The sequence below is a fragment of the Podarcis erhardii genome (assembly GCF_964252035.2).
Source record: "Podarcis erhardii genome assembly, chromosome: 5".
Lineage (NCBI taxonomy): Eukaryota > Metazoa > Chordata > Lepidosauria > Squamata > Lacertidae > Podarcis > Podarcis erhardii.
In genome coordinates, this window is record NC_138509.1 from 19,280,507 (window position 1) to 19,301,596 (window position 21,090).

Here is a 21,090-nt window from a genome sequence, read left to right on the forward strand (position 1 = left end):
CTTTATCTAACAAGCACAGAGGGTTGACCCCAGAGGCAAGGAGGGAATCGAGTATATGTCATCCATAGCTACCCTAATTGAATTCTTATTTCATTACATTCTAGATCTTCCTTTCAATTTCTGCACTTGTTGAATTCTCTAGGTTTCTTTTTCTTTTTTAATGCAAATAAATTATCTTGAAGTAGCTGCACACAGAACAGGAGAGGATAGCCTTTATCCAGCCCATCAAGAACCCACCAAATTTTGACAGTGGTGGCAAAAAGAAATATAAAGTAGCCGTAGTGCTGGGGTGGCCCTGATGCAATGCAAACCATCCCTCCCTAGTTCTCTGATTGATCATTTGATGAACTCAGAGGGGTAATGATCCCCCCTCCTCAATGACTCTGTGTAGATCAACTGAGGAGGGGGCCGTGTACACACTAAAGTGTAGGGTGGTCACATTCACAGCAAGCAAGATGTCCTGGTTTGATAACTCCCCTGGTTCCCCTCAAAAAAGAGTTCATGGTTCAAGCCAAAGTGACCGTAAATGAGCCCATTTTCCACTGCCCCAAAGAAGGACCATTCAGACCAATTTTTCTCAGCTTTGTGTGTGCTTAGGCTTCACATTGAAACCTAACATGTTAACAATCTGTTTGTGTGGGAGAGACCTTATTTAGTTGTGTCTTTGTTCAGATTATATCATACCCTATCCCAGGGACCCAGCTCTGCTAAAACTGTAGTCCAATGTAGAAGGACACACAAATCTAGACCAGTGGTCTGTAAGTATTGTTCTCAAATTGCTGGGGAGGGCGAAATGAGAGAGAAGTGGGATTTGAACCAAGGATTATTGTGAGCCACAGCTGCTGTTCTTAGCCATGATGCAGCATTGTCTTTTTTTAACACGTGGAGTTGGGGGGGGGGGTTTCTATTATCAGCTTCTTTTTTGAACCATAAAGAATCCACTTGCCTAAAGAAGATATTTGTCAACCTTGGGCAGTTCAGGTTGGTATGTAGTACTGAAGAAAAACGTTGATGAGTAGTGACAAGTGACTCTCAGCCTCATTCATATATTTCCAAATATCTGTTGTTAGAATCATGGTGGCAGTTTGTCATATAATTCTTCCTTGCTTCACTTTAATAATGTCATAATGCAGTAGTGACCATTTTGTCTGCTCAGGATTGGTTTCCCCTCCTCCTGTAATTGAATTGAATTTAATTGTAATCACTGTCTAATTTTTGCTATTCTTACTGTGTCCTCAGACTTGTACATATTCTGTGACTGATCAAACCTTCTTGCAGTGCATCTTTTTTCTGTAAGGAGCTGTGCATTCTGCTGCTGAAGAGGAACTGTCACAAGTCTCCAGAATCTAAATTTGCTTCAACTTCATAACTAGACTATTGCAGCGGAGCTGCTTGACTTCTTAAACACTTTTGGGATCTCACATAGTACCTAATTAATTTGCTTTTGCTCAGCTCAGTATCATCTGTGGGAGAGGCTTTCAGACTTTTAACTTCACTGAATATCCCCCCCTTTGGTTGCATTTGCACATCATGGTAAGCCAAACGGACTTGGCACAAATGTGCTGGCTCCTGAGGAGGAAATTTCATCCACTTTGCTCCTCCCAGGACTTTTTAGCATAGCACTGCATCCAGCATAAGGTTTGGCCTAGCATGTTGTCTCTCCTCTTTAGCCATGATCTGTATCCAAGGTTTGTGCTACAGATTGAGGTTAAGGAGGAGAAACTTTAACCACGTTTTCTGGGTTCAGATGGCATGCTAAGCCAAAACATCTTGGCTTAGCTGCTGTCCCACAGTGAGAGAAAAAGCCTGCAAAGGAGTAAAGTGAGTGTGAGCTTCTCACTGTGTCACTGCACATTTACACTCTGGTGGTAAGCTGTGTGAACCTGGCCAGCAGTCTTCTCTGCCAACCCCGACCTCACACATTGCAGATGCTCCTGTGTAGAGCCAACTTCTAGGTGCACTGTTCATTATGGTTTCTGCTGGGCTTCACAGTTGCACTGCATAAACTGAGAGTGCAGCCTAGAACAAATCTACAACTGCACATCGCAGGATAGTGTCATTATTTCCATGTTTAATGGAAGACTCTAGTCATGCAGAGCTTCTTCCATCTCCTGAGCAAAAGCAGAAAGACTGAGCCCAGGGTATCCATTTATTCAATGCCTGGGCAGCCTGATTTGAGTATATAGGCTGCAGCCCTTATGGACTATTTTTCTTAGGCATAAGCCCCATTAAATTGAGTGTGCTTCCCTTTTATAGGATTGAGCTAAATGTATCAAATACTGGGTATCATGCCCCTTTCAAAACCCATACCCATTCTTCTGCCAACCTCCATTTGATCACAGATAAACTTCTATTTGATCACGCATACTCTCACACTTATAGAGGAAATATTCAGGGTCTGCATGGGTTTAACTTGAAATAAACTAGCAAGATACAATGTTTTGAGAAGGCTTGCTTCAGATATTGCATTGTAGGCCATGCTTGATCTTTTGCTTGCAACAAGCTTCGTAGAGGATTGTGTCATTAATGTGTGTAATATGTTTTGTGGTGGTATCTCAATAGTTAAGGCAGATAGATTGCATTACAGGGTGTCTTACATCTTTCCTACCTTCCTTTAAAAGGGGTCTAGGGGTCAAACTGTTGATCAAACATAATACAAAGAATTGTGCCCTGAACATCCATATCAAAAATGCTTTCCAGTATCTCAGCCTGCTGTCCCATTTTAGTTCCATAGTAGCCAGGGAAATTAATGTCAGGGAGTGAGGAAGGGAAAGACTTTGTGAATGAACTGTTTCCTGTGCATACAATGGAAGGGGGTTGAGATCACAGTACTCTGATTGCTAATGCAGCTTCTTAATGTCTGGGGCTTTGGACTAATAAAAAGCTACATTAAGAATTACAGTGAGTGATTTGCAAGCCCTTTATGGATTTCTTTTGGTCCAGGGAAAACCATTATATTCACATCTAACATTTTATTTGACTCTCTCTCAGACCCACACTTTGTCTCTCTCACACACACACCAAATTCATGATCAGATGCTCACTATCAATGGTGGCTTGAATGGCAGCTGCTTTGACATTATTTTCAGCCAAATCCTAGATGAGCATTATTTGGAAGTAAGCGCCATTGCTTACTCTCAAGGAAGTTTGCATAGGATTGCAGCTCAGAGGGACAATTCATGTCCATATCACGGTGACACTTATCAACCCCCACACCCAAGAAAATCCTTTGGAAAGATGCTACTCAGAAGAGTTTTGTTAGTGTTGCTGCCAGACAGTGGCAAAAATACAGTTTAAAAGAAAGAAAACAAACTACTTCCCTCCATTTGTGTGGGGGGGGTGACTTTTAGACACCGAGACTCGATGTCAGGATTTTTTGAAAGGTTGACGCTGATTGGTAGCAATTACTTTTTTCTTTCTGAGTGGTTTGTATGGGTGAATTTGAGGTGTTATTCAAGTAGTTTTGGGGAGAGCTTGACACCCACTGCTTTCCTAATGGTTGACTGTGTATGTAATTTTATTACTCGACTGGTTCCTTCATACATTACAATTATTGTTCATTTTATTTTATTTTATTTTATTTTATTTTATTTTATTTTATTTTATTTTATTTTATTTTATTTTATTTTATTTTATTTATACCCCATCCATTTGGCTGGGTTGCCCCAACCACTCGGGGCGGCTTCCAACACATATAAAACATAACAAAACATCAGACATTAAAAATTTCCCTGTAGAAGGCTGCCTTCAGACGTCTTCTAAAAATTGTGTAGTTCTTTATCTCCTTGACATTGATGGGAGGGCATTCCATGGCAATGTTGGGGCTGCTTCCCTGTGGCATCTTCTTATGAACACCACAGTAATATTGCAAGCATGTGTGTGGCTCCAGCCTCACAGGTCCTTTCTACCAGATCATCAGCCCACGTGATTGGCCCCACCCATGTGTTTTGGGATTCCTAAGTAGTACCGTGGCAGCAGAGGAAAAAAACCTCAGAAAGCAGCTTCCATGCCACTGCAGCAATGTATGAAGGGGCCCCAGGCGACCCTTGATTGACGTAAATGCAAACGCACTCATTCAGCACCCACATCATTAGTTGTGTTGCTGTTTAGCAGTTCAATTAAAGCAAGAAGCAGAGCAGATGTAACTGGGCAAAACAAACAGGCAGCTTGAGTCAGCCTTCATAATTTGGCACGGCATCCCATAAATAAATGCAGTAACTTGTTTAGCATAGTTAAGTAGTTTGCTACTCAAACAGGCCATATTTGCATGACATTCCTTTTGAGGAGCAGTTAAGATGTGGCAAATTAGCTCCATGTCTTCAGAGTCTGACATGTTTCAAAGAAAAGAAAAATACCCTGCCCCCAAATATGCATTATCCTATATTAAGATTCTGCACTTATTTCCTTCAGCAGCAAATCAAGCTAAGCAGAGAGCTTGCAGTGTGATTATTTTGTTCCATATTGTTGCTGTCATTCTTTTGTGCCTTGATAAGATAACTTGAGCCCTGAGTGCTCTTCATTTGAACTATTACTGCTCTTGTGCAGAATCTAAAACATATTGGCATGTGATACCATCTGTTTTGTCTTCTCTGCTTAAAGAAGTGTCTCTTGTCACACATCTCAAACTTCATTCTGCACTATAGGTAGGTTCTCTACCTACCTCTGTGATGCCCTTCAGATTTCAATCTGCAAAAGTTCTATTTTTATTGGCTTCTTAAAACTCAGTGCATACATACATTTGAATTCAGTGTTTTAGGGCCTTGGTCTGTTGAAAGTGTTGTGCCATTGTGTTCATTCTTCTCTTCCCCCTCCCTTCCCAGTCTGGATGTTAGCCTGGTTGGTTACAGTGTGGTGCTGATAACACCAAGGTTGCAGGTTCAATTCCCACATTGGGCAGCTACATTTTCCTGAGGTTGGACTAGATGATCCTCCGGGTCCCTTCCAGCTCTACAATTCTATGATTCTAAGACATTTCAACACACTCCTGCAGCGTGCCCCCACTCTCTGTGCCCCGTTTGCCATCAGATCTGCTCTGCCTTGGAATGTAAGCTCATATGAGGCCGCTGTAATTTCCTTGCTTTCTTTGGCTCTAGTCTCTCAGCAGCTCCTGTTGGGCTCCTGCTTCAAGCTTCGTGTCTGTGCCTTGCTGAGTCATTTATTTTCCTTTGTCTTGTTGCTCAGCCCCATGTCTCCCTGAGTACTGTCTGGTCTGTTTGCCTGCTCCCTGGCTCTTTGCCTTTCTCCTGATCCAGCCAAGTCGTCTGCATCCTGGCTTCCTACCCCCAGCCCCAACTATGCACAACAGCTAAAGACACTGCCTGTTGAAGCTTGCGCTGCCAAGAAGTCCACCTTGGGGTAGGGATATTAATGAAGGTTTTCCAACTACAGTGCAGTAAGAGAGAAGTCGCCCCCTTGACTGATTTTTTTTTTTAAGTACTATACAAATAAATGGCATTGGGGTGGTTAAAGGAGCTGTAGCGCTGCTAGTCTTGTGGGGTGTCGCAGGCAATAGCCTCACTTTCAGCGAAGTACGGTTTGCAGAAAAAAATGAATCAGAAAGTTTTCCAGAAAGTATTCTGCTACCCTAAATTGATGGAGATTTGATTTAGCATGTTTATCCGATTTACATTTAGTAAGCGCAACTAAAAACACCTGAAAGGATTTCCCAGAAGTATTTGAACAGAAATACTTGATTAGGAAAAAAAGAATCAATAAAGTATAGTTAGTGTGGTTTAAATGTTCAGTTTTCCACTTGGAAAATCATGTAAAGTGTTTTAAGGCATGACAACTGTTACGTTTAGATTTATGAAAAAAAGACATTAAGAAACTGAGAATTGTTAACATACTATTTTAGCAAGCCTCAAGAGCTGGGCACATAAATTTGTGTGCTTCCTTGGGGTAGTCACCTGAAAAAAAGTTAATTAGAACTTTGGCTAACATTGACCTTGTTTGCACATAATGATAAGCCACAGTTAATGGCTTGTCAGGATCACTTGTGCTTTGTTCCTATGCTGCTGCAAACAGGAGCACCAAGCCATTAAGCCTTGGCTTGTTGTTATGTTCAGACCCAGGATCGTGGTTTATGTCTCCTGAACAAACCATGCTCACTACTCAACATGAAGCCATGATTTGTTGCTGACTTTATGATGATAATGATTTGTTAGGGAGAAACTATGATCACAGTTCAGATATAACAACAAAACATGGCTTATGGCTGCTCCCAGTTGCACCTGGGAAGGAGCAAAGTAAGAGTAATCAGGCATAATCCCAGTAAATCATTTAGCCATTTAGCCGAGGGCCTTCTCGGTAGTGGCACCCACCCTGTGGAACGCCCTCCCATCAGATGTCAAAGCAATAAATAACTACCTGACATTCAGAAGACATCTTAAGGCAGCCCTGTTCAGGGAAGTTTTTAATCTGTGATATTTTAGTGTATTTCTGGTTTTTATGGAAGCCGCCCAGAGTGGCTGGGGAAACCCAGCCAGATGGGCGGGGTACAAATAATAAATTATTGTTGTTGTTGTTGTTGTTGTTGTTAAATATGAACAGGCCCATTGTAGTCATTCCACTTGTTCAATTTTGCATTCATTCACAATTCACATGGAAAAATATGGGGGGTTGGGGTGAATTCCATGGACAATTTCCCAGCTTTCCCCAGGATTGCTGCAGAATTACTCCTATCCCATCAAGCACTTTCACATATATTGAACTGTGCACAAAGAAATGCAAAGTGCGATTTCAGCAATTCAGTACAGTGGTGCCTCGCAAGACGAAATTAATCCGTTCCGTGAGGCTCTTCGTATAGCGGTTTTTTCATCTTGCGAAGCAAGCCCATTGACAGTTTAGCGGATTAGCGCTATTAGCGGTTTAGCGGCTTTTAGCGGATCAGCTGATAAGCGGCTTAGCGGCTTAGGAAAAGGGGGGGAAGGGGGGAACCCGCAGGAACTCGCAAGACATTTCGTCTTGCGAAGCAAGCCCATAGGGAAATTCGTTTTGCAAAGCGCCTCCAAAACGGAAAACCCTTTCGTCTAGCGGGTTTTCCGTCTTGCGAGGCGTTCGTCTTGCGGGGCACCACTGTATAGGGGTTTGAATGCCCAGAACCATAATACTCACTCCTAACACAAAACTCCTAAACAGTAGAAGCTCTTGCTAGGGTAATGTTGCCTGGGAAATGCTCAGCAGACTACCAAGCACCAGGTATTCTGTACACACAGAACCCCACATAGTTCAGACAAGCCTTAATACCAAATAGGCTTCACATGCTCAGCATAGAAATTGCAGCTAAGTTGAAATTGAGGAGAGTCTACATTATGGATTTACTGTGGGAAAGCACTGAGTTTAAGCTGATTCAATCAAAAGATCCCTTTTCAACATCTATACTGAAATATTTGGGTACTGGCACCTGCAGGCTCTGTTTATATTCATGGGGCAAGTTGCATTGCCTTGAAGAGAGGCAAATTCTCCTGCCAAAATATAACACCAATAAGCATAATAATCGGGGCAGACTTGGGTCTTTCAAATTTCAGCGATGCCCTGTGCAAGGCCAACATTCAGTGCCCGCCTCCTGCCTTCACTATGTCATAGTTGTGGTGCCCTGCGCACCCCCTAGGCTCAGCAGCCAGTGCTGCAGAACCAGTCATGCTGCCCTAAACCCACCTCTGTAGTAATAGTATTTATGTAAGGCATTGCAGATGTTCAAAGCATTTAACTTACATTACCTTGGTAATCATTATGACATATCAGTTAACAGTATTATGTTTTATTTAGATGGTGGGCTGAGGGAACAGTAACTTAGGGCATGAAGTGAAATTTAACCAAGGGACTTCCTGATCGCAGCTCTGATTTGACAATTATGCCACTCCAGTTAGCTGAGTTATATCTCCTTATATATGCCTACTGTCCACACTCTTTGTTCCTTCTAAAAAGTCAGGTTCTGTCAAAATGATGAGGGAAGAGTAAGGATACAGTATGCAAATTGCACCCCAGGATGCAAAAGAATAGTTCTTTATTTTAGTTTTACTGAATAATAATTTTCCTGGTGCATTTCCTGGGAAATGATATATAATGAGCTGAAAAAGGTATTTAAGTATACCTTCACAAAGAAACCAGAGGCCTTTCTTCTGGGCATTGTCGGCCAGAAGGTGTTAAAGAAGGATCGAACATTTTTCATGTATGCAACAACGGCAGCAAGGATTCTCATCGCAAAAAACTGGAAAACCCAAGATCTACCCACACTGGAAGAGTGGCAGATGCAGCTGTTGGACTATATGCAACTGGCCGAGATGACCGGCAGAATCCGTGATCTGGGAGAAGAGAAATTGGAGGAAGACTGGGAGAAATTCAAGATGTATCTACAAAAACATTGTAATTTGGTTGAATGTTAAGAAGGATGCTAGATTATAAAAAACTGGTCACCACTAAACTAGATCTAAATTTGATGATAAGTGAGACTAAAGAAAAAATAAAATTTTTTGGAAGAAGTGCTAGATTATATTTGAATGAGTGGACATGAGATTGCAAATAAGTTGATAATTTGTTTGGAAAAAAATTTTAACGATGTAAATGGGAGCGGGAGACGTGAGGGAGTCCAAAGAAGTGTTGAAATTGTTGTAAAAGAAGTAAGATTGTTTATTATGTGCATTTATATTTAAAAACCTTAATAAATATTTATAAAAAAATAATAATAATAATTTTCCTGGTGCAGAATTTGAACAAAAAGGAGAGGTGGATGTTTCTCTTACTACTACTAACTATAGCAGTGTTTCCTTTCTCAGGAAAACAACTCAGTAGATGGTAGGGGTGAGAATGTGTCTTTTATATAGCTAGCCTACTGCTTTTCTATTCTAGAAATGTATTTTAGTGCTACACTAGTTTAACTGCATTGGCTTTACCCCCCAAAATTGTTCTGAATCATTGTTGTGAGCATACTGACAACGGACTGTTAAGAAGCCCACAGAACTGCCGCTCCCACCTTTCCAGTTGAAGTTACTGTATTTTTTGCCCTATAGGATGCACTTTTTCCCCTCCAAAAATGAAGGGGAAATGTGTGTGCACCTTAGGAGGCGAATGCAGGCTTTCGCTGAAGCCTGGAGAGCGAGGGGGGTCGGTGCTCACCGACCCCTCTCGCTCTCCAGGCTTCAGGAAGCTATCCGCTAGCTGTGGGAGACGCAGCTCTTCCACGACTAGTGGAGAGCTTGCCTGCACCCAGAAGCTAGGGGTGCGCTGATCTCAGCACGCCCCAAGCTTCAGGCTTTGCGCAGCGCTCCGCTAGCCGTGGGAGAGCCGCGCAAAGTTGCCCGGCTCTCCCACGGCTAGCGGAGAGCTTGCCGGCACCCAGAAGCTTGGGGCACGCTGAGCTCAGCACGCCCCAAGCTTTGAGCTTCGCGCAGCGCTCTGCTAGCCATGGGGCGCTTCCCCCGCACCAGCCCCGCACTTGGGGGGGGGGAATAAAAATATTTTTTTTCTTTATTTCCCCCCAAAATAACTAGGTGCGTCCTATGGGGCGAAAAATACGGTACTATGTTGGTAGGCCCTTATGTATTGTATGATATATATGCAGTATAGTCCTCTGTTGTGGTACATATTATATTATGTTTGCATTTACTGTATAAGCACCAAAGGAGTATATAGAACTTTAGTTACTGAAGTGAATACCAAGTCCTTGTAGAAATTACTTAAGATAGGGAAAGAGATGGAATATATAAACATCCATCACAGTGGTCTCTTCTCAAGGGGTTTGAAAGCAAATTATGTAGAGATTTAAGGGCAAAATCCTTTCCATCTTCTAAATTTCTTAATAATTTTCATGGTTAGAGTACTTTGATGTAAAAGGGCAGAAACTGAACTCTGTAGAACATGGCTGTGATTTGGTCAGTCCCACAGAGAATGAGATAGTGAAGAATGCATTAACTCAGCAGGTGTCCATCAGGCACAAATTCACTTCTTCCTCCTAGGCATAATAGGAGATAAATTCTTTTTTCTGCTAGGGTGGAGAAGCAGTGTGATCTTTCTTCTGTAATCTTCAATATGTTCACTTATGTCGTCGTCACTGAAATACTTAGATGCAGTAGTTTCCCTCCATTTATTGTTTTTTCCACTTTATTACTATTGTACCTCGCCCTTCCTTCAAGTAGCTCAGGAGGGCTCACACCTGGCATGGGTAGGTTAGTTAGCCTGGGACACTGAGGCAGACCCAGTAAAGCCAGATCTCACTGGCTAAGAAATGGTTTTTAAAAAGTGCTCAGTACTGTGAAAGACCACAATGGATATATGGCATATGAGAGAGAGAGTCCAATTTGTATGCCGCAGCTTTGTACTGTTAGCATATTTTGCATATCAATGTTGTAACCAAGAAGGAAGAGGAAAGAGAGCAGATGGACGTGAACTCATTCTATTACTTTATATATAGACAAAGGAGTAATTGGTAAGCATAGCCTATGTCTCTGATTTTAGACATAGTGTGAAAGGATTGTCAGGATTCTAGTGAGAATATGCAGACAAATATTGTGAATTTCAGAACTTTGAGGCTATGTGTCTATTAGCAACACTGTTGGGTCCAGTTGCCAAAGCAAAGATGGTGGCATTCAGCCAGGTCAAATAACTACAGTTGGACGTTATGTGCCAGGATTGGTTACGGATTTTGGTACATATCCGTGAGAGAGAAAATTAGATACTGTGTATATAACCTGTGCCAGCTGTACCCATAAAATACCTAATCTAAAACACATTTAGTTGGAGAGCATCTATTTACCTAATTATATTTAATTTCCCTTCTCTCCCAGCACTTACAGAATCCTGCCAACTTCCACAATGCAGCTACAGAACTCCTGGATTGGTGTGGCGATCCGAGAGCGTTCCAGAGGCCCTTTGAACAGAGTCTGATGGGCTGTTTGACGGTATGTCAACTCTGGTGCAGCAGAATAATTTTCCACTGGCATTTTAAATTGCTGCCTGCATCCCTAAGGATGGCTGGTTTGGGGAGAAGGAGGTGGAGGCTGTGCAGCTAAATACACTGATTCATTACCCTCTTATTCCTCTTCCTTTACCTCTCCATCCCTTTTCTAACAGAGCACCTGAGTTTTCTCATCCTATAAGTTGTGGGGTAAGAGATCATTAAAGGTTAGAAGATGTTGGATTTGAGAGGTGGATTTGTTCAGGGCTTTAGGACTAAACTTGGGGATTTTGACTGGCTTTGCAAATCAGTCAAGAAAAGCTACCAGTCCATGAAAAAGTTTACAAGCCCATTGCTTATATATATATATATCCGTGTTATTCATATGGCCTAAACGAAATAAAAGGAAATTGCTTTTGTGAAGTTTCTGGTCTTCATTGCTTGGGCTTCTGACTTGGCTCAGAGGACTTGTTGAGTGGCTATTTACAATCCTGTCTTAGACCATGCATATATTAGCCTTAGCTCTGCCTTCCACCTATGTCTCCCCTCTCCCCTTTCCTACCCAATCCAGCTGTGTTTGGGACGGTGCCATTATATTAAATACTACATACTGCATAGTAGTGTACACACAAACATATTCAACAAGTGAGCTGCTGCGGTAAGGTGACTGAGAATGTGTGGTGTGAACCAGGAAGTCTCCGGTTCAAAGCTACTATAGCCCCAGACTCACTGAGTGGCCGCAGGAAAGCCACTATTCTCTCACACCCAACTGTAATATCTCCACACAGAAATGGTGGGTACATTACACATCTTTACTGCTGAAGCTACATTTGTTCTGGCCTTGTAAGCTGCTGTTGCCAAATCACTGCAGTTCAGTGTTTGACGTGTTGTTTATCCATGGTTTTTCAGATCCGTTTAGAAAATAAATAATATAATATAATATAATTAATATATTAATATAATATAATATAATATAATATAATATAATATAATATAATATAATATAATATAAATCACTATTTAAGCACTAGCCTGTCTAGTGGGAAGAGGCAGAGTGCTAGTAAGGCCTACTGAGCCTTTAATTGAACATTTTCTTCTTGTAGCTTCCACTTCTGTTATTTCTTCCTGTTCATTGTAACTTGGGGATTCCCCCTTAATTGCCCCTTAATTCATCAACTTCCGTTCCTTCCAGGAGTTATAGGATGGACTGTTGGCTTTAGTTCCTGATATTCTTGCATTATTATATGTGTGTGTGTGTGTGTGTTACACAGTTTTATGCATGTTTTAATTATATTGTAAATCATTTTGGGATGCCTCGTGAGAAGTGATTCATAAACGAAATAATATTGTTGGTGTTATTGTTGTTAATGCTAGTTTGGTTTCAAAGAAAAATAAATATAAATGGAAACTAGTAAGGCACTCCCCCACCAACAAAAGCTGACTAACTAAAGAACAATTCATCACTAATTCTCCAGCTGCTCTGAGAACAAAGCAGAAACAAAAAGGGCATAATGTGCAAAGAAAAAAGTTTTAGTGTAGAAGCAACCTGGATTCTCAAGCCTCACCTCCATTTACAGTATCTCTGCCTCTTGAGTGTTACTAATACCATTTATAGGCATAAAAGCGTTTTTTGGAAACACATTCTTTTTGTAACAAAATATGGAGACAAAAAAACAAAACAAAAAAACTTAACAATGTGTCTTATAGCTAAAGACACATCGTTACCAGTTCTTTTTGGGTTTTTTTTAATGAATGGCCACATTTGCCTCTGAATATTGGGGCAAGGATATGTTAGAAAACTCTGACTCTAAGGAACCATATCTAGACTTGTCTTTAGAAACCATATTCAAAATGGAATGTATGTAACATAATTCCCTTATCTACTTAAATCTTTGTTATGTGTTCAATGCTCTAGTCTAGAGTGTTTTTTATACATTGGGTTATTTAATGATTATACCTCAAGTTATAGGGGGACGCGGGTGGCGCTATGGTTAAAACCTCAGTGCCTAGGACTTGCCAATCGCATGGTCAGCGGTTCGAATCCCCGTGGCGGGGTGAGCTCCCGTCTTTCGGTCCCAGCTCCAGCCCACCTAGCAGTTCGAAAGTACCCTTAAGTGCAAGTAGATAAATAGGTACCGCTTTATAGTGGGAAGGTAAACGGCGTTTCCGTGTGCTGCGCTGGTGCTGGCTCGCCAGAGCAGCTTCATCACGCTGGCCACGTGACCCGGAAGTGTCTCCGGACAGCGCTGGCTCCCGGCCTCTTAAGTGAGATGAGCGCACAACCCTAGAGTCGGACATGACTGGCCCGTACGGGCAGGGGTACCTTTACCTTTACCTTTACCTCAAGTTATTATTAGGTAAAAGTTTCTGATTTATTTCTTATTCAACATTTAAATTTTTATTTGTTGGCAAAAGTAAAATGGAAATTACCATCCAGCCTGCAAACTTTATTTGCAAATATTTCTGTTGCCACCTTTCATTTATTCTGGTTTAGTACTGGTATTTTTAGTTTCCTTTTTACGTGTGTTTTTGTTCTTTTTACATGTGTTTAATTTGATTGCATGTTGCTTTGAGATATTGTAGAAACGTGAAAAGACAATAAATATTCAGATAATTTCAAGCACACTCAAGTGCCTTAAAACAGAACAATATGAGTTAGCAGCTGGTTGCCATTTTTTCAGTAACTGAAAAGCTTGCAAAATTAAATGAGGAAAAATTCGTTCTGACACCAGCAGGGGGGGTATGCACTTGTCTCTTTCTACCAGTTATGAGATTCACTGAGAGTTTTGTAATTAGCAGTTATTAAACTCTTGATTAGCAGGAGAGTTAGGTTAAGAGACATTTTCCTAGCAATATGATGATGTGATGAGGGAACCAGAGAAAGCTGCAGGCAAGTGATCAGTTTTCTATTTGAAAATATAAAGGGAACCCTTGCAAGCTGCAGTGTGGAAAAGCACTTTTTTTTCCTGCAGAAATGAGGAAAAAATGGTGGGCTGATTTGCTTTGTGTAGTTTCCTGTTGTCAGCTTGCATCAGACCCACTTCTTTCATCTTCATTTGCAAGCTATTCTTTCATTATGATGGGATCAGCACTAGGGAGAAATTGAATTCTGAACTTTCTGGGAATGGAGTTGGAATTTCAGCTTGCAGAGTCTGCTCATCCTCCCCCCCTTCTTTTTTCAGCCCTGAAAACCTCTCTTCAGCTTCCCTTATCATGCTACTCCCATTGCCCTTTTCTTTTTCACGTTCTGCTTGTCCATACTAGATTCTCAACTTGGATCTCTCAACTTATAATCATTTCACCCTCTTGTGAAAAATACCGTATTTTTCGCTCTATAAGACGCACCAGACCGTAAGACACACCTAGTTTTTGGAGGAGGAAAACAAGAAAAAAATATTCTGAATCTCAGAAGCCAGAACAACAAGAGGGATTGCTGCGCAGCAAAAGCAGCGATCCCTCCTGCTGTTCTGGCTTCTGGGATAGCTGTGCAGCCTGCATTCGCTCCATAAGATGCACACACATTTCCCCCTACTTTTTAGGAGGGAATAAGTGAGTCTTATAGAGCAAAAAATACAGTAAATATATATGTTGAGTTTTTAATCTTAGTTCTGTGTTTCTCAAACTTGGGTCTCCAGCTGTTGTTGGACTACAACTCTCATCATCCCTGACCACTGGTTGTGCTAGCTAGGAATGATGGGAGACAACTTTGCCAGAACATCTGTTGCTGTCCACACTGGTGGAGAAGATTAAAAAGCCCCTTGCCCTTTACCTTGGCTTGGAAGGAAGCGGCTAAGATGCATTAGGAACAGGGTTTGGGGTTCAGGGACCGTGCTCGGGGCCAGACTTGGCTCCTGAGCTGCCAGTTGTCTCTCCCAGCCTTAATTTGTAAGGCCGCCTCTCTTCTAAGTGTAGAATAATGAGAGCAGACTATTTTATAAGTGCACTTTAAGGGTTCTGATCTCATAAAGCAGCAAATGGAGCATTCGTTCGGCAACTGCTGCCAACTTTCCCACTAGTTTAATTGAGTTAGAATGCAGCGCTGTGGTTGCAAAGCTGGTGCATTTAATTAACTTTAGAAGACAGAAGGGCTGCAGCTCACTGGCAGAGTACATACCTTGCATAGAGTTCAAACCTCTTTCCAGGTTAGGCTGGAAAGGCACCTGTCTGTCACCCTGGAGAGCCACTGCCAGTTAGCATAGACAACACTTAGCGAGGTGGACCAAGGGAAGGAGGCAGCTGCTGCTCTGCCATATCTTGTCTTCCATGCACTTGTCTTGTGACATCAGTGGTTCTAGGTCACATGGGAAGAATCCATGATGCAGCTAGGCCTGTAGCCGGGGCGGGTAGAGGCTAGAGGGGGCTGCCATTTAATTTTCTGTGCCCCCCCCAATATTTTTTAACCAATAATTCAGTCACCTGGAACCCATGTGTTTAAATGTCTTTTTGTCCTGGTTGTTGTTGTTTTTCTCAGCAAGTTTGTGAGTGTGAGAGCCATTTTTATTTCATCCCCCCCCCCAAAAAAAAAAATTATTTGTTTTCACAATAATATAAACAAACAAAACAAACATAAATCATAGCCTTATTAAAATTTACAGTTATTAACTTTGTTAAGTGATTTCCTCACTTCCCCTTGGTTGAATTTCATTGCATGTCCTTTTAATTTTTATTTCATTTTTTGGCCACAAGGCCGTTGACAGTAGCTACAGGTTTCCTTTGAGCAGAATGCCTCAACAGCACATCTTTTCTCCTTTTGCCAAGGTGGATTGTGAGAAAAAGGGACCTCTTGAGAACCTGCCTGTTTCCCAGTCGGCAGTGGGAGAGAAATACATGTTAGGGGAGCTGGGAGAGGAGAGAGAATTCTGAAGGCTTCTGTCGAACTACATGGGAAATCATTTGTGGCCAAGGAGGCTAGCAATCCTATACTCTCTGGGTTGTATTAAACTACTCAGAGTAAACCCATTGAAATTAAGTTTGCTAGGTCTACTTTGAGTAGGGCTGCCACTGAATATCACTTATGCCAGTATATACGTGTGTTGATAATGTGATGTGTGGAGGGGACGAGAGAATTATGTTGAAACTTGAGGGCTGCTTGGAGAGAGGGGGAGATTTATTAAACCCTTTTCTTTTGTGAATCTCCCAAACTTCAACGTATTAAGAGGTAGACTGCCCCGAATCTGGAGATTCCATGTAGCACTCCAGTGACAGATATCTTTACTTCTCCAGGTTCAGAGGCAGTCTAAACTCTGAATATTCTGAAGGAGGCAAACAACAGAAAAGCACTATTGACTTCAGACCTTGCTTGTGGGCTTCACTATTCACTGGGTGCCATAGGGAGAAGCAGGTGCTGGGTAAGATTAATCTTTGACTGATCCATCATGCCCCGGCATCCTGCTTCTCACTATGATCCAGCACAGCTGTTCCTTACATTCAAGGGACTCCCATCTCTTGCGGGGGTGCAATTAGTGCCAGCACCATCCGTTAAGAGTTTGGGTGTAATCTTCGACACCTCCCTTTCCATGGAGGCGCAGACTGCAGCTATAACAAAGGCAGCATTTTTTCATCTCCGCCAAGCTAAGCAGTTGGCTCCTTACCTCTCTCGCCCTGACCTAGCCACTGTGATGCACGCGACGGTCACCTCCAGACTGGATTATTGTAACTCACTCTACGTGGGGCTGCCCTTGAGACTGACCCAGAAACTCCAGCAGGTGCAGAATGCTGCAGCGAGACTCCTTATGGGGTCCTCGCTGTGAGATCACATTCACCCGGTGCTATACCAGCTGCACTGGCTCCCAGTGAAGTACAGGATCAGGTTTAAGGCACTGGTTTTAAACTTTAAAGCCCTATAAGGCCTAGGACCCTCGTACCTACGGGACCACCTCTCCTGGTATGTCCCATGGAGGACCTTACGGTCTTCAAACAAAAACATCTTGGAGGTCCCAGGCCACAGGGAGGTGAGGCTGGCCTCAACTAGAGCCAGGGCTTTTTCGGCTGTGGCCCTGATCTGGTGGAACGCTCTGTCACAAAAGACCAGGGCCCTGCGGGACTTGACATCTTTAGGCAGGGCCTGCAAGACAGAGCTGTTCCACCAGGCCTTTGGCCAAGGCAGAGTCTGACCCCCTCCTTTGGTAATCCTCACAGAACTCTAGCCCAATGGTTGCCATTAATTTGATTTTGAACTGATTTTAAAATGAATTGATTTTAGAATGCTGTGTTACTTTTATTGTTGTTAGCCGCTCTGAGCCCGGCTTCGGCTGAGGAGGGCGGGATATAAATGATAAAAAATTATTATTATTATTGCTTGCCCCCTTTGAAAAAAATGGTTTTTCTCTTTGGTTTATTAGAATCCAGGCTATTTTTATTTTTGCTAGCCTGTGAACACAACACAGTGCTTCAAGAATTTTAGCAAACTCTGCTGTTCTGAAGCATGAATATTTTTTTTATTCTGCATGCTATAAAACTGACCGAAAAATGAAACATTTTACCCCACTCCTCAGCCTAAAAAAGTTTCCAGAGTCACTTAAAATGATGAGTACTAAGAGCAGACAGTCATAAAGTGGGTCTCCCTTTGAGTGGGAAATTTGTTGTTGTTTAGTCGTTTAGTCGTGTACGAATGACTCTTTGTGACCCCATGGACCAGAGCACGCCAGGCACTTCTGTCTTCCACTGCCTCCCGCAGCTTAGTCAATCTCATGCTGGTAGCTTCGAGAACACTATCCAACCATCTCGTCCTCTGTCGTCCCCATCTCCTTGTGCCCTCCATCTTTCCCAACATCAGGATCTTTTCCAGGGAGTCTTCTCTTCTCATGAGGTGGCCAAAGTATTGGAGCCTCAGCTTCACGATCTGAAAATTTTAAATCATATAAATACACATACTTACTAGGGATGTAGGAGAGGGGAGTAAGCACTGCTTCTAGCGTTGTTGGTTGGAGAAGGTGAGAAAGCATGTACAGAGAAGGGAAGGGATGATGGCTGGAATGTATTATGTTATGGCACAATGTATTATGTACATTGTAACATCATAATGCTTTGTGTGGATAGGAGTTGGGTTGATCGTCATGACAACCTAACCACAGTTATCCATGCCCTTAAAACATCTCAGATTGACTACTATAATGGGCTGCCCATGGGGCTGCCCTTGAAGACTATTTGAAAGCTGCATTCGATTCAAAAAGCAGCTTCTATTTTTCCACTTCCAAGTGATCATTTTGAACCTATTACACCACTGCATAAAGAACTTCACTGGCTACAAATCTGCTTATAGCACTAGTGTCTACCTTTAAAGCCTTTTTATAGTCTGGCATCGTCACCACAATCATCATTATACTTATACCCCACCTTTTTGCCTGAAGGAAGCTTTGCTTCACAAATCAACTTGCCTACGTATTGAAGTTGTCCTCGGTGGTTCTCCACCGTGTACCTCTGCCTCCAGAGAAGTTTGCCTGTTCTGCCTTTTAGTGCTGGGCAAAGCCCCCCCCCCCCCCCGGCTTTTTAATGTTGTTTTAGCATAGTTCATTTATATTTTTGTATTTTATCCTTTTTTTGTAAAATATCCCAGAAGCACATCTAAAGATTGATATATAAATCTTTTAAGCAAACTGATGGTGATACTACAATGCTTTCTGCACCCCTAAAAGAAGCCCAAGCTTGTAAAACAGCAAGCTAGAATAGGGGCAGGGGAAAGACCCTTGTTTGTGCTTTAGTGAGGATGTTTAAGGATTCTCTTGATTTAGAAAACTCAGGCATGAATGTTTTTCTGCTCACCTCCTGGTGTTCAACTCTGCTTTATTTTTAATGAAGCAGCCGAGGAATTGCTAATTCCTCTAGAATGTCAGAGCTGCGGAAAGGAGTTGGGGGAAGAGTGGAGAGACTTAAACTTCCCCCCTTTTCCCCTTTGTCTTTGAAAAATCTTCCTAGAAACGTTTCTGTGAATGTAACTAGGAAGGCCGAATTCAGCATTACAGAAGTACCTTGGTTTACGAACTTAATCCGTTCTGGAAGTCCGTTCTTAAACCAAAGCATTCTTAAACCAAGACGTGCTTTCCCATAGGAGCAGGGGACTCAATTTACAAATGGAACACACTCAGCAGGAAGCGAAACATGTTCTTATTCAAAGGCAAAGTTCACAAATCAAAACACCTACTTCCGGGTTTGCAGCGTTCTTAATCCAAGTTGTTCATAAACTAAGCTGTTTTTTAAACCAAGGTACCACTGTACTGCTTCAACATTGAAGAAGAGAGAGTAATTTGAAGGCTAGCACACAAAAGCATAGGAGCCAACACCTAGGGGCCAAGGGGGTCTTAGCCCCTCCCCAATGAAATATTTGAGGGGACTACCCCCCCCCCAGTTAATGGGCATTGTGATTCAGATGGCATGCATGTACCATATCATGTGATTGATTATGCTGGGCAGACTTACCTCCCCCCCCCCCCAGTATTTTATTCAAGTTGGCACCCCTGCACAGAACTGAAAATACGTTGGTCCTGATTTCTCAAAAGAGGCCACCACAGAAATGTTATCAGAGTGATTTCCTTGTTATAAATAAAGTTTAATCTGTTGATTAAATAGGAAAGATTAAGTTGTTAAACCTTTTGCATTGTGTTACCCGAATTTATAGCAGGCTTATACATAGCCACTTGCTATTAAGAATTGACTTCTGGTAACCAGGCAAAATAGCAAGCTTTGCAAATATTGGTTCTGTTAGACCCCAAGTGACCTAAGAATTATATATAAGCGGACTGGACAGTAGGACTTGTGAGCCAGTAACTTTTGTTGAGTAATTTGCAGTGCTGATTTATAGACAAGCTTAAATATGTCACTTCTATAATGCTATGCAACTCACACTGAAATTCAACCAACACTCTTTCTCCTCTAGTTTGCTTGCCATGTAAGTTAAGAATGATGGTATAAAGAATGCAGCGCTTGAAAAAGTGATGTTTTCTCAACTGTTTTTGTCCAGGAAAACAGAGGTTAGGTTGAAACTAAGAAGAAAACACTGCTTCCACTAAGATAATATGAACATGAAAACCAAATCAGATGTTATTAACCAAGAGTTTTGTGGCACCTTATATATTGATAAACCAAATCTGACACAGAAAGTAATCATGTTATAGCGGTAGATGCAGTCTAACTGGGGGGGGGGGAGTATTAATTCAAAAGTGGAATTATTTCTACACATCAGCTTCCCCTGCAGATGTTTAGCTTTTAGTTTTCAAATTGCAACAGCAATGAACTAGCCATCCATCAATCTCAGTGTTATTCATGTTGTGAATCTTTATTGTTAATTAGGAAAAGTGGGTATTGGAGGGCAGTTCAGATTAATAAGAGTCATGCAATTGTGCTGACTAGTTAACGTAGAATAGGAAAATTTCATTACCATTTATAGGTTATCACATATCTTTGTTTCCCATTCTCTTCTCTATCATTGTTTTATGGCAAGCTAGTGTTGGACACAGATAATTGCACACTAATGAGTGCCCTCTTTAATTCATCAAAGGTCTTTCGTATTGAAGCAGAGGTGACAAAAACAATTTATTTCTTGAATTGTAAGCTCTTTTGAATAGGGTGTAGCTGGAAATAAAGGTTGGTATAAAAGAAAAGAAAAATAATGCCACTAAATGTCTTGCTGTTCGTCTTTAACTTCTGTTTTAAAGGAATGTTGGGGCAACTCAGAAATAATACACATATGATATAGTGTGTATGAACTGAGGCTACTTTTGGATTCTGGAGGTTCTGCTGATCTGATCACAGCTGTGAGTTGGAGGACATGGCCAAAGGTCACATAAAAGCTGTAGTCTTCATTGTAAAGCCATTATTTTGATAAGTGGTTAAAATAAATCAAATGTGTTTCCCTTATTTTCATTGTGCTGCATTGGCATGTTTTGTTCTAAATACAATAACTGAGTTTCTGAAGAGCACATTTGATCATTTTTATAGGGTCCAATGCCATGTGAATAATAGTCCCTGCTTGTACAGGGTGAGTCCTTCAAAAGAGACCCCGTGGAACATGTGTACTCTGTATCTATGGGGCTGCTTTTAAAGTTCTCACCCTGTACAAGCATATCTTTGTGCAGCATCAGAGGCCCATTCTTCTCCCTGGATAGAAAGTAGCATGTGACCTGACATACTGCCAAGCTTACCTGTACCTAAGATCTTCCTGAATCTGCTGTGTCTTCCCCTCAGCTTCCTTGCCATCCTGATAA

General features: G+C 41.8%; 1 protein-coding gene across 11 annotated transcripts in view; it reads left to right on the forward strand.

Annotated features, from left to right (window-relative positions):
- ZMIZ1 (zinc finger MIZ-type containing 1) overlaps nt 1-21,090 on the forward strand; it is a 365,870-nt gene that overhangs the window by 223,430 nt on the left and 121,350 nt on the right. For all 11 annotated transcript variants that reach the window (XM_081864244.1, XM_081864249.1, XM_081864243.1 and 8 more), the window contains one exon: nt 10,782-10,895. In XM_081864244.1, the coding sequence (XP_081720370.1) occupies nt 10,782-10,895 (114 nt within the window). The remainder of the gene's footprint in view (nt 1-10,781; nt 10,896-21,090) is intronic.